Source organism: Amphiprion ocellaris, chromosome 18, assembly GCF_022539595.1.
Source record: "Amphiprion ocellaris isolate individual 3 ecotype Okinawa chromosome 18, ASM2253959v1, whole genome shotgun sequence".
Lineage (NCBI taxonomy): Eukaryota > Metazoa > Chordata > Actinopteri > Pomacentridae > Amphiprion > Amphiprion ocellaris.
Window position 1 is genome coordinate 22055468 of NC_072783.1, and position 13003 is coordinate 22068470.

Consider the following 13003-nt stretch of genomic DNA (forward strand, 5'->3'; position numbering starts at 1 on the left):
ATGACATCAAAACAGTCCTCTTTAATTACCATTTTGTAGTAATTATCCATGGAGGAATATGTTGTATATCTTGAAGAAACACTAATACTTTTGCAGAGCTACTGATCTGTAAAGAGCTGCCAAAATGTGTTTTTTTTAAGCCCTCGGGCATCATCTTAAGGAACAATGAATTCTCCATGAATATTACATTTCTTCCAAATGAGATGCCAATTATTTTTATCAACAACTTCCATCCCTCCGTAAGTAAGAACAAAGTGATGATCACAAAGAGAACACACATCTCTCTCATACATCCCTAATATGCAATCAAGCAGAATGTCAGGCTTGCTTTGTGCTGACACCCTCAACTGATAATTGTGTAAACAAAAGACGCATCGTTCATTCAAATATTATAAAGAAATAGATGAAAAGGGATAACAAAACAATACAAACAGTGTAACTGCAACCGAAAGAATAGTCGCTTTGTGTGGGAGCTGTTCAGAAAAAAAACACGTGTGATGATTTTTGAAATGTCACTGGGCCTCTGGTGACATTGGGTGCTTTTACAGAAGTGATCGTTAAGGCGGTTTAAATGTGTTTGTGTTTACACATCTGGCTCTTAAACTGAGCTACTGTAAAAGGAGATGAGGAGTGGGCTGAATAGGAAGAAGGAGGAGGAGGAGGAGGCTGAGGAGACGGAGCAGCAGTGAGAATGGCATGAGGCTTATTGGGGCCAACAGAGGGCATTGTTATCTGTAATATCCATTCAAATGTGCCGTATCAGATGCAGTGAGTGCGGCGCTGCTCACGGATGGAAATTAGTCTTGTTCCCCACTCAGCCCTGGTCACACCAAGGGCAGATCCAGACAAATGAATTTAAGAAGACAATACATATGGACCGCTGATGATACACAGGGCCGCATGAATGGCGGAAAGAGAGATCCGTGTGTCGGTGCAGCCTCCAGCTCGCTCTCACTCTCGTCCTTATAATGCTAAACAGCTGTCAACGTTTCATTTCCATGCAGCTTTCAGGGCGATTTTCATGTTTGATTTTAACATAGCACGCTGAAAGCCTCTTACAGTTTGCCCAGTGCCGTAATGGTTACACAAAAATCAGACAAAAGAATGTAACGTCTATTTAACAACCAAACCAAATGTGATAACAAGTCTGACCAGCTGCATATTGATATTATAATACAGAAAAAAAAATCCCCATAGCTGCAAGACACTACAGGCAAAAACCTCATGTTTTCATTCCTTGCTCAATTTTGAAATTTTAGGGTATTTTGCTTCCATCACATGTCTCCTTTCAGACTAGTGGAACGAAAACATCCAAAATACACATTTGTTTCTTATTTTACGACACTTTGAACGTTTTAGATTTCAATTACTGTACGTATCTTTAAAGGCAGTTTTCTCAAAATGAGTTTTTCCTCGTACTCCGTGGCAGAAATCTCCACTGCAGCAGCACTTACATACACCAAACTTTCCTGTTTACTTCCTATCTATGTTCCGAAGGTTTGTACAGAGAGATTTGCTCATACATCACTGATATCATGATTTATGGAACGTTTTATTCTCAAAAACCTGGTGAAATTGATTATTCTTTTTTAGCTTTTGACAGTATTTCTGACTTATGGCTCAGAAATGTGGCTTTTGACTTTTGGCCTTTGACTTCAACATGTACACATAATGAAACAAGAATTTTAAGGAGGACTTTATCCAATGTTCAGATTTCTGTAATGGATATTAATGCAAATTAGGGCATTTTAGATCTATAAAATGCCACATATCTATATTTAAACATAGCATTTCAGGAAACGTAATAAAAAACAAAAAATCATTGTCTTAATGTGAAGAATCAACTGTGTATGTTACAACTAACTACTCGTGTGATAAGATGCTAAATAGTTTCCTTCTTTGTCTAATCGGACACTCATGGATCAAAGATGTAAGAAGTGCAAATAAACTCCAACTAAAGTGACAATAAGATAAGAAGGAGCATCCAATCAAATAATGCACAGAAACACAATGCACATGCATATAATAATTACAAACCCTTTTACTATAAAGCATTAATGGCAAGCACAGTAACATGGAAGGCTTTGTTTGATATTATGCAGAAAATAACCACTAAGCTTGAATATTGGTTTAGATTTTTGTAAGAGTAGTCATACTGCTTTATGTTGACTGCATGTAAAGAAAAAAATGATATGCTGGAAAAGCAACACCTAGGAAAGTCTTTAAGCATATCCTAAAAGTTGAACAACAACTTGTAACACTATGTTTGGATTTCAGATATTCATATGTACTGACATTAAAAAGAGATTTACTGACTTCTGGGGTAAACTGCTGGAAAGTAAAGAAACTAATATCCTCTGGTTTATGGAGTGACTGAAAAAGAGATATTCAAAATCTGACTAAAAAACTTTTGACTTTAATATGTAAACAAAATGAAACAGAACATCTTTTTAAACTGACTTCATCCAATGTTCATAGTTCTGATGTAGAAATTAACACGAGACAGCAGAGGATTGGATATGTAATGCCTCATTTGTATATTTGAACAAAGCATTTTTGAAAACTTCAAATACAAAAATTGAATGTCTTAATATGAAGTTTTGTGAACATATCTGTTTGTTACTCTGCCAAGGAAGCGGAGCCTCAGGGGAGTTATGTGACGACTGGCGTATGTGTGTCTGTTTGTCTGTCTGTCTGTCTGTTAGCAACATTACTCAAAAACGGACTAAGGGATTAGGATGAAATTTTCAGGGAAGGTCAGAAATGACACAAGGACCAATTGATTAGATTTTGGCAGTGATGCGGCTTATAATCTGGATCCACAGATTTGTTAAATATTTCTGTATCATTGCGAGATAGCGGCACGGAGTCACTGTAACTATGGCAACAAGTGAATGCTACGTCAGCTGCCTGCTGATGATCACATGATTGTGATCCTACTACAAATCCACCACTGCGGACTTATCGGGACTTATCCGTCAGAAATGATACAAGGAACAATTGATTATACTGTGGGGGTGTTTCCGAGTCCCATTAATTTCTGCCGCCTGCTACATATTTAGGTCACGCAATTCAGCATCCGTACATAACGTACACATGCATGACACACACCTGTGGTCAGCACAAGGTCATCGTGTTTGCGGCTACATCTATATTGAATGGCCACATTCTATGGTGCCGTGATTTCTGCCACGAATTTTTTCAACATTTCAGCCGTCGGAAATGATACAACGACTGAGCAGCCTTGATGGAGTACTGTGCTGTCTGGGTGCTCTTCTTGAGGTTTGCTAGTAGTGAATTTCCTCAGTTTGAGCCACTCCTGCCTGTAACAAAGAGTCAGTGTGAGACTCAATCCAACAACTTGGACAAGTTAAAAAATGTACTGAGCTGAGAATTAAAACTGAGAATACACCCAAAGCAGCTCGTATGAAGTAGTTTCAACATTTTATCTAGTCTGACATGAAAAAAAGTCACAACAAGAAATATATGGTAGTTTGATAAAGGCGTAAATGATTTGCCATTCTTTTTTTTTTTTACATTAACTAGAGGTAATGTTGAGATATCAGCAAGAAAAATGAAAATGTCATTTCGACTCCAACCACCTCTCACCTGCTTCTACTTGGCAGACTTTGTACCGTCACAAACTTCACCCTTCACTGTGATAGTGCAGATAGGAACACGGATTATGCTATCTCGCTATCCTCTGTGCTATCACACTGAGAGACACTGTGAAGTGTAGAGGACATCAATCTTGTGTATTTACGACCTGTGCTGTAGTCAGCTATCTGTTAGGGTGCCCTGCCCTCCTGCTCCTCCTGATCCTGTCTCCGCAAGGTGCTTTTAATGCCACACGGGATGTGATTGGAGGACGGTGTTTCTCAATCAGCCTGTTATGTCAGAGAGTGTCAAGAAAAGCTCGGTCATAGAAAATATGAGTGTTCCGGACAAAAGGTTGTAATTTGACACTGGAAATCCCACCGTTGTTTCCTTTTGTGTGCGGATTTGTTATTTTCTTGAGCCACGCTTTTGTCGTGACGGCTCGCATTTCTGCCCAGTAATAGAGCGAGATCATTAATTTGGTGTTGCAAATTGTCATCTCACAACAGTCCACTTCTATTACGGCAGCCGGAGCGCTAATGCCATTTGACAGCACATAAAATAAGTTTTTTAAAAAATGAGCCAGAGCATCAGCCCGACGTTGAGAGAGTGAGAGAATCAAGCGAGTCTTCTTGATTCCTCCTGAAAGGCTCGGCTACAATTGCACAAGACAGGCCTTGTGAAGAAACCATTGACCCATCGACTGCTGTGATCCATGTCTGACTGACATCAATACACATTCATCTCTGCTTGTTTCACCTCAGGCTAGTAGGCCACAGGCTACAGTGGCTGGCATGAAATCTGGACAGACAACAAGCATCACTTTGTCTTCCACACCTGCGCTATCGCTGCCATCAAACACCAGAGGTGGCGATCTCATGGACCTTTTACTTTGTTGCGAGTTAGTCACTGTTAAAGGGGCTCCGAAATGTCAGTGTATCTTACGTGTGTAAGCCCTCCATTACACACTAATTTAGAAGTAAATGGGAAATACTTTAACATTCTTACTCTTGTGAGTCAGCAGACAAAGCTGCAGAGGCGGTTTAATAAATCCATTGTTTGTGACACCTGATGCTTCTTTCCTGCTTTGCACGCACAGGCACAAAAATACTCATGATTAAAATGCTGAGATTAGCCAAGATCTCTGTGCTTGTGTTTTAATTCTCACTCTATAGTAACTTCATTAATATTCACAACTAAAGTTCTGCTACACTGGATAAATCCTCCCATAGAGCCTATCTTAAGCCATCTCCACTTTTCTCTCTTATGAATCTATTCTGTTTAAGCACAACAAGCCACCGCTTTCCTCCTCCCTCCTTCTCCTTTCTCTCTCTGGGCTCTTTAATTATAAACTAATAATCACAAACAGCATGATCACTAAGTCATGCACATATACATACATGAAATACTAGAGGTTTATTACCTTGTCTCTGCTGCCTGTTCACAGCCAGTGGGAAGAATGCATGCAGCCATAATGCTGTGCCAATTAGCCATAAAGAAGAAACATTAGTCCTCAGACTGGATGTTGGAGGCTGTTTGACTCTCGTGGCAATTTATTGAGTGGATGAGCTTCATGTGGGATTTAAGTTTAAGGTCAGAGCAGCAGAGGAGGGGGGAAAAGTCAGTTTATTTCTCTCTCCATACTGCGTAAGTCACTTTTTGCTTTTAGGCATCACAATGCTGAGAGGCGCTTTGTGGTTTTCATCTTATGCAGCCTTTAAACATTATTGAAGATGTGATTGCAGCTGAGTGGCAGCAGCGCAGGATGGAACTGGATCCTCAGACTGATGAGCGCCCAAATAGGCCTGTCTAATGTATCATCGATGGATTGACTGCCGTCTCCGAGGCAACATTTCAGAGGGATTCCAGCAGATGAATTTCAGAAAAAGAAAAAAAAAATCCCCTGCTTTGTTGCTGCGTGTGAGCCAGACTGAATGTTGTCCAGTGGAAAGACGCCCTCTTCTTGCGCGGCAGGGATGTGCAAGGAGGAGGATTTATTCCAAGAGGAATACAGACGAGCAGTTATATGCTTCACATGCTCTCTCTCTCTCTCTCTCTCTCTCTTCAGCCAATCTGCGCGCAGTGACGCTGCGCAAAAGGCAGGATCTAGTCTTGGCTTCATCATCATATTTAACACACCCACCCAGATTCACACATGCTACAAGAGGTACGTTCTCTCTCACCCCCGTTACACTCCCAGAGGCTGGCCGGCCCCGCTGGGGGAAATTCTGTCTCCTGCTACCTGTGAAAATCACTCGCCTCGGGTGATTAGTCGGGACTCGATCTGACAGAATTACGCACCGTGGATCGCTGAGGTTTGAATGAGAGCGCACACACTTTCCAGCGGGACTTTCCCTGAAAAAAAAAAATCTTATTTTGTGAATGTGAAGTGCTGCACTTCTCGTGTATTTTTTCCGGGGCTTCAGCTGCTGGTTCCCTCCTGCGCAGGATCGAGGTTGGACGGTGAGACCGATGCGCGCAGTCGGAGCTCTTGGACTCATTTTTTAATCTCGCTGCCGCTTTTGGATTCTACTCACTTCTCGGTGTTCCTCCCGAAATATTTGACAGGAGAGAGTAAAGCGGGCCAGTGTGAAGAGGATGAGGCTTGCGCAAACCGACCGTTGGTCTGAACCGACTCGACCTGTTTTACCTGGACTCTTGCGGATGATTTTGCGCTTCTAAAATCTCGCCTTAAAAAAAACGGATTCGCGAACCAGGCAGGACTCTGATGTTGAAAATACAAAGGTTGAACACTGAATCCTTTACTCAAGACGGCCAGTGAAGATGGGTCCTACTTGTTTAATGTATATTTCATTAGACTGGCGTCCAGTCTAGTCAACATCATCAGCGATGTAGTCAGCCTGTTCATCTGCGTGCTCATCATTTGCAGTAAATACTCACATCTGCTCAAACGGGAGACCATGAAGATGATCCTCCTGCGCAAATTTCGGGTTCTGATCCTCATGGTGTTCCTCATTGCGTGCTCCATGCACATAATGATAGACTTGTTACCCAAGCTGGAGCGCCACGGCAACAGCGGCTGCTCCTGCTCGCACACGCCGAGCGAGGAGCCCCAGAGCTGGGGGAAGCAGGGCTGGCCTAACAAGCACACCCTGCGGATCCTCCAGGACTTCAGCAACGAGCCCAGCTCCAACGTTTCCTCCCACTCCCTGGAAAGGATCCCGGCTACAGGGGACAAGACGCAGGCGCTCAAGAGGCTGGAGCATCCCGGGCAGCAGCTGCGTGGTGACAGGAAGAGACAGTTCATGCAGGACGCAGCGGTGACCAAGAACCTGCCGGTGAAAGGTTCAAGGTTGTCTGCTCTGTATGAGCACCCCTTATATAGAAGAGCTCTGCCCACTTTGACGGATGAGGACACGCTGTTTAACGTCAACACGGACATCAGATTTGACCCCAAAGCTGCAGAGGATCAGGCATGGTAAAGTGCAAGTGCAGGTTTTGTTGCAAGTCTTTAGCATGAAATATTCAGAATTAATACTCCAAACATCACGGCAAAGCGTTTATAGCTTAGTATAGTTGTGCAATCGCATTAGTGTAAATCTGCAGCTTGATCTGTTGCACAGCACCTGACAGTCATCTCTCCTGTCTCCCTTTTCTCCTCCTCCAGGACTGGTGAAGGCACCATGGAAGAGTTCAGCCCAACAGGGGAGCTCACAGCTGATTCCTACCCCAACTGGCTGCGCTTCCACATTGGGATTAATCGATACGAGCTCTACTCCAGACACAACCCGGTCATCGACGCTCTCCTCAAGGACCTGATCACCCAGCGGATCACCAGCGTGGGTGAGTCATAAAGATCCGCACGGAGGGAGGAGGAGGTGACTGGATGGCAGCAGCAAGCAGCAGGAGAGAGTCAGTGGAGGATGGAGGGTCAGAATTACACTTTACTGTGCACAAGCCAAGCTGATGTTGCAGTTAGCACTTCTTTTTCAGCTGACACAAGTCATCATGACTTACAATTTGGGCTGTGTTGGACTGTAGTTGTAGCTGAATGCCAAATAGTTCATCCGCCGCTGTAGCGTCAGTGAACAAAGCTGCTAAGGAGTCCAGTGTCTTGCTTAATGACACTTAAACAGGACAGTGTCTGTTGATGGACAGAATCTGTGTCATGTGACAATCAAAGTGTCTCCTGTGCCATGCAGGGAGGTCACAGAGTCAGGTTAAAACATCTGAGAAACAGTGTTCAAAGCTGCAAACGCCCATTTTTTCTACTTCTGTTTCATTTTTTCCAGCTTTGTGAGATAATATTTCATTATTTGAAGGCTAAATTGAGGTCTATGACGATACTTTGTTCCATTTTTTTCTTCTAAAAACACAGCTCGATTCCAAATACCCGCTTCTCCACAATACAGTTTTGCCTCTCTAGTATTGCAACATACAGATAATGGGCTCTTTTGTCCTCTCAGATCCTCACTGATAAGTTTTGTGGCTGTAAACAAATGAAAAAAGAAAGAAAGCATTGACAATTGGGAAGCACGGTATTGGATTTTTTTTTCTTCCAAGATCTGTTGTGCAAATGTTTTCCGACGCATTTTGAACAATTGCTTATATCGATATCGATGTAAACACATATTTCTGTCACCTATTGGCAGAGAAAATCAGTTCTTTCTTGTAGTGGAATTAGCATCATGATACCTACTCTTATCACAATGGTCCCCTGCCAAGTGCAGATATAAAATAATATGCTTTTCGACACAAATTCGCCAATCAAAATAAGAAAGTGATACATAAATTTTCAAAAACGGTGCACTTTTACTGACGTTATCTGTAATGTTCATTTTGGGCCGATGCCAGTATTTTAGTAATGACACTGATATTAAGACTTCCCTCGGGTATTTTGTTACGAGTTTGATGAGACAAACTCAAAACCAAAGTGATTAAAAAGATCTTACAAAGAGCAGACAGAAGCTTTTCCAAGGCTTCTATTACAGATCTAAGGCCGTGTAACCGAAGAACATTGTGAATTGGAAAAATGCCTGGTTGTAGCTGAAATTACATTTGTTGGGCATCAATTTTCAGCCACTGTGGATTTAGCGTGCTGCAGTGACTGCTCTGTAAGTCAAAGAAATACTGCCTATAGAGGAAATAGACACACTGAGCTGTATCTATGAGGTTTCATCAGTTGAAACTGCCCAAATGGACCAAAGGTGGCCTAAATAATCACAAAACTGATTTTACCGGCATACACGTAGCTGAGAGCTGGTGTTAAAAGGAATCCAGCATGGAAAGCATCCCTAGAACACCTCTTAACTAGATCTAAAAGTGAGAGAAAAGAGCTGCTCCCTGACTGACAAGTGCGCTCCTCGCGGCCACAGACGGCGACAACGTGAACACACTCCTCATACGCAAACACACAAGTATGCATGAAGAAGAAAGTCAGCTGCAGGCTATCACACGACAGAGCTGAATCCGATCAGCCCGCGTGCTCCTGCTCTGCAAGGCTGAATGAATAATAATAAAATGCAGCAATCTCCTCTCGTGTGTTTCCACAGAAAGCCACAGCTCGAATACATCAAGCCAGAGAGAAACACCTGGTCTCGATGCAAATCACACAGCTACGTTGCGGTTTGAATGAAATCAAACGCCGTGGCTTTTGTATTTGATTGACAAGCGGGCCGTGAATCGAGCTTTCCACAGAAAACCTTTGCTGAAAAGGCAAGTAAAAACCTGACAGAGGTGATAATCCAAGCTAGGGCAGTTAGATTGAATCTCAGTCTGCTTTTTTTTTTTTTTTTTTTTTTCGAGGAGGGGATTGTCTTCCTTTTTGGCTCAGTCCAGCTCCCACATTCCAAGAGTGCTTGTCTACTCAAGGTCGCCTTCCTGCGCTCGCTGTAAAAAAGGGATTTGAGATTTCAGGTTTATCTGCCAACCACAAAAATGTAACCGGCCCATAGCAAAGATTAAACACTTATCTGAGACTGGGATTAGCTGTTTCGAAAACTAGCATCCCTGCTTGGTAACTAGCTGAAGACCGTATTTCTTTTCTTCTCCCTCTTTCTAGTGGAGATGTTCTCTAATTTTCTCCGATTTTCTCCATCTTGCTTTCGGTCTGTCAGCCTGGGTGGACAGAGGAAGCAGTTCTCAGCATCTCTTGCCAGCTAAATACATGGTGGCTCAGTAATTACAGAGTCTTAACACAGGCCCGGGGCAGAATACCAATAGAAGCCGACAGCAGTCATATATTATGTAAACTTGAGGATAGAAGTTCTTGGATGCATTATTACACTATAACCTCTTTTGAGCAACGTGCATTGATGAAAACAAGGTGTGTAGGAGCAGTAGATATAATAAATGTATTGGAGTTGACAGGAAAAGTTGAACTTTAGCAACTGCCATGGATATTTTTGTGCTAAAGGAAGCTTCTACGGTTTGTGTGTGGAAGTTGAAGTGAATTCTTATTTCCAAAGAGCCTGTATATAATTGATCTGCATGCACAAATGTCTCGCAATTACAGTTAGCGTTATTTAAAATGCCCCATAACCTCCACTTGAACACACAAAACTTCACCCCAGCAGCAGGTGAGGTCAGACTGACATTGATCCTTTCACTTCGGATTTTTTTCTCTTCAAACCCTTTGCTTGCCCTCATGGTTCCCATATGTAAAAATAAATGAAAAACATTGATTGAGGTGCTTGTTCTGCGGCCAAACGCCACCAAAACACAGCGTGCGATCGATGAGTGCAGAAATAACAGCGGCGGCTGCTCTGCTCTTTTTTGTGAAATTCAGAGAGTTTTAGCCCTGCCTGCAGTCCTCGCCCCAGCTCTGAGCCCGGTCCCATGAGTGCCTTTAGACTGCATTATCATGTTCAAAAGGGGGAGAAAACATGAAGGATAGAGGGATGAATAAAAACACAAAGAGGCAGAGGCAGAGTGAAAGAGAGAGAGCCTCCAGAGAGTACAGGGAGAGAGTAAACAGCAGAGGAACAGGGAGGGTTGGGCGAGCGCCGGCTGTCCTTCACCCCCTCACTATCCCTTCCCATCAAACAAACACTGTGACATCAGCTCTCAGTCTATCCACACATAAACCAGGACGCGCACAGAGCCGTCAACGCACGTATACAAGCTTACATACGCAACAGTGCACCTCGCTTACATGGCAGAGGAAATTGATGTTTCGGGCTTCAGCTGTGCCGTGAGCCGTCTCTCAAATTTACATCACATCAGTGGCAGTCAAAATTATTCTGTAGTTAATACAAATACATTGAATATGTGTGAATGGATAAATGGTCCAGAGTCTCATATCTCTTGATTTTGTGTGTTTTCTTCTCCTAAAGTGACACTGCTGGTGCCAAAACTAGTCACATAAACCATCTGAGCCCTTAATCCACCAGCAGGTTAAAAAGCTGTGGTATTTTTTTTTTTTAATGTGACAAATCTACAACATTTATGAGAGACAGAAACTGTTAAAACAAAAAGAATTGTCGGTATTCAACTTTCTGATCGGTCTTAGTCATCTGTGACGTGCAGTTCTTGTTGGAAATTCGAAATGTAAGCTTGTAATTGTGGTATTGCATTAAAATTTGCCAAAAATAATGCGTTTTCACTAACCAGATTCTGTGAAAAAATAAAATTGTGCACTTCTCGGTATAACCGTACAGCCATAAGTGATTCAGCTGCACTTGTATGCACATAAAAACAACAAAAAAACTGAAGGACTTTTAGGCTGAACTGGGCTGAAGTGCAGGCTGTGTTTACACAGAGCAGATAAGAGTTACGTCTGGAATGAGCGTCACCTCTTAAAAACAAATTATCAAGGAAATTAAACGTTTTTTTCCCTATAATATTCAAACTATTTTATACTGAACAAAGGAGGTTTTTTTAATTGCCTCTGCTTCTGGTCATGGTTGGGATGTCTCCATAGAGGCACAGGACTTTATATTGCAATAAAAAATGAGCCCAGAGTGAGTAAAAATGTGATGCCAAGAGACTGTTAGGGGTTCAGAGGGTTAATATGTGTGGCAGTGTTATTGATAGTATGTGTTCATTGACTAAATGATTAATTCAAAATTAATTTGCAGCAATTTTTCCTATTGATTTATATGAGTGCATTTTATATAATAGGAAACACTTGTAAATAATTGATATTTGGTCTTATTTATTATGTTAATGAGAAGGAGCTACACAGATTGATTGCAGAATACCTGGGGACAATCTCAGTCGGCCTTGATTCTGCTTTTGTTTACATGTAGAATAAGTTAGCAGACTGTGGAGACAGGTGAGGTCAAAACAGCTACGGTACAGTCAAAAGCTGATACGCAAAGCTGCAAACTTGGGTGTGCAAAAGTTCAACACCGGTAGAAGAAAATTAAGGGATGTTATTCATTTATTACTCTGCCAAGGAGGTGGCGCCTCGGTGGAGTTATGGTGTCTGTCTGTCTGTCTGTCTGTCTGTCTGTCTGTCTGTCTGTCTGTCTGTCTGTCTGTCTGTCTGTCTGTCTGTCTGTCTGTCTGTCTGTCTGTCTGTCTGTCTGTCTGTCTGTCTGTCTGTCTGTCTGTCTGTCTGTCTGTCTGTCTGTCTGTTAAGAACATTACTCAAAAACAGATTTGGATGAAATTTTCAGGGAAGGTCAGAAATGACACCAGGACCAATTGATTAGATTTTGGCAGTGATGCGGCTTATAGTCTGGATCCATGGATTTGCTAAAGATTTCTATATCATTGCAAGATAGCGGCATGGCGTCACTGTAACTATGACTACAAGTGAACACTACGTCAGCTGCCTGCTGACGATCACATGATTGCGATCCTATTACAAATCGACCGCTGCGGACTTCTCGGGACTTATCCGTCGGAAATGATACAAGGAACAATTGATTAAATTGTGGGGGTGTTTCTGAGTCCCATCAATTCCCGCCGCCTGCTACATATTTAGGTCACGCGATTGGGTATCCGTACATAACATCCACATGCATAACACACACCTGTGCTCAGCGCAAGGTCATTTTGATTGTGGGTGCATCTATATTAAATGGCCACATTCTATGGTGCTGTAATTTCTGCCACAAAATTTTTCAAGATTTCCGCTGTCAGAAATAATACGACTGCACTCGCTGAGTGTTTTTCTTGTTTATTATGATGTTGTAGCCTATTTAATTAGCTCACTTAAAGGTTCTACGTGCAACCTTTCAAAACCAGGATGTTGCCAGAGCATCAGCATCTCAGACCAAAACAAACAGCCACACCTGCCTAAATCTTTTTGCATACACACAGAAATGTTGTGTGCATAAGAGCCAATGAAAACTAATCCAGCTCTATCCATTTGCCTATAACAGCACTAGATATTCCATTAAGTTACAAGTTGTTGTTGCTGACTAGTTAATAGCTGTTATTTTTCACGTGTCTATTCCACTCTGCATGTGTGTGTTTCCACCTGAAACTCTACGTT

At 42.3% G+C, this 13003-nt stretch overlaps 1 protein-coding gene across 1 annotated transcript in view; it reads left to right on the forward strand.

The window, feature by feature from the left end:
* The first annotated feature begins 6518 nt into the window (after positions 1-6518).
* fam20cb (FAM20C golgi associated secretory pathway kinase b) overlaps positions 6519-13003 on the forward strand; it is a 63767-nt gene continuing 57282 nt past the window's right edge. The window contains exons 1-2 of the mRNA XM_023298828.3: positions 6519-7036; positions 7226-7401. Of these exons, the coding sequence (XP_023154596.2) occupies positions 6519-7036; positions 7226-7401 (694 nt within the window). The remainder of the gene's footprint in view (positions 7037-7225; positions 7402-13003) is intronic.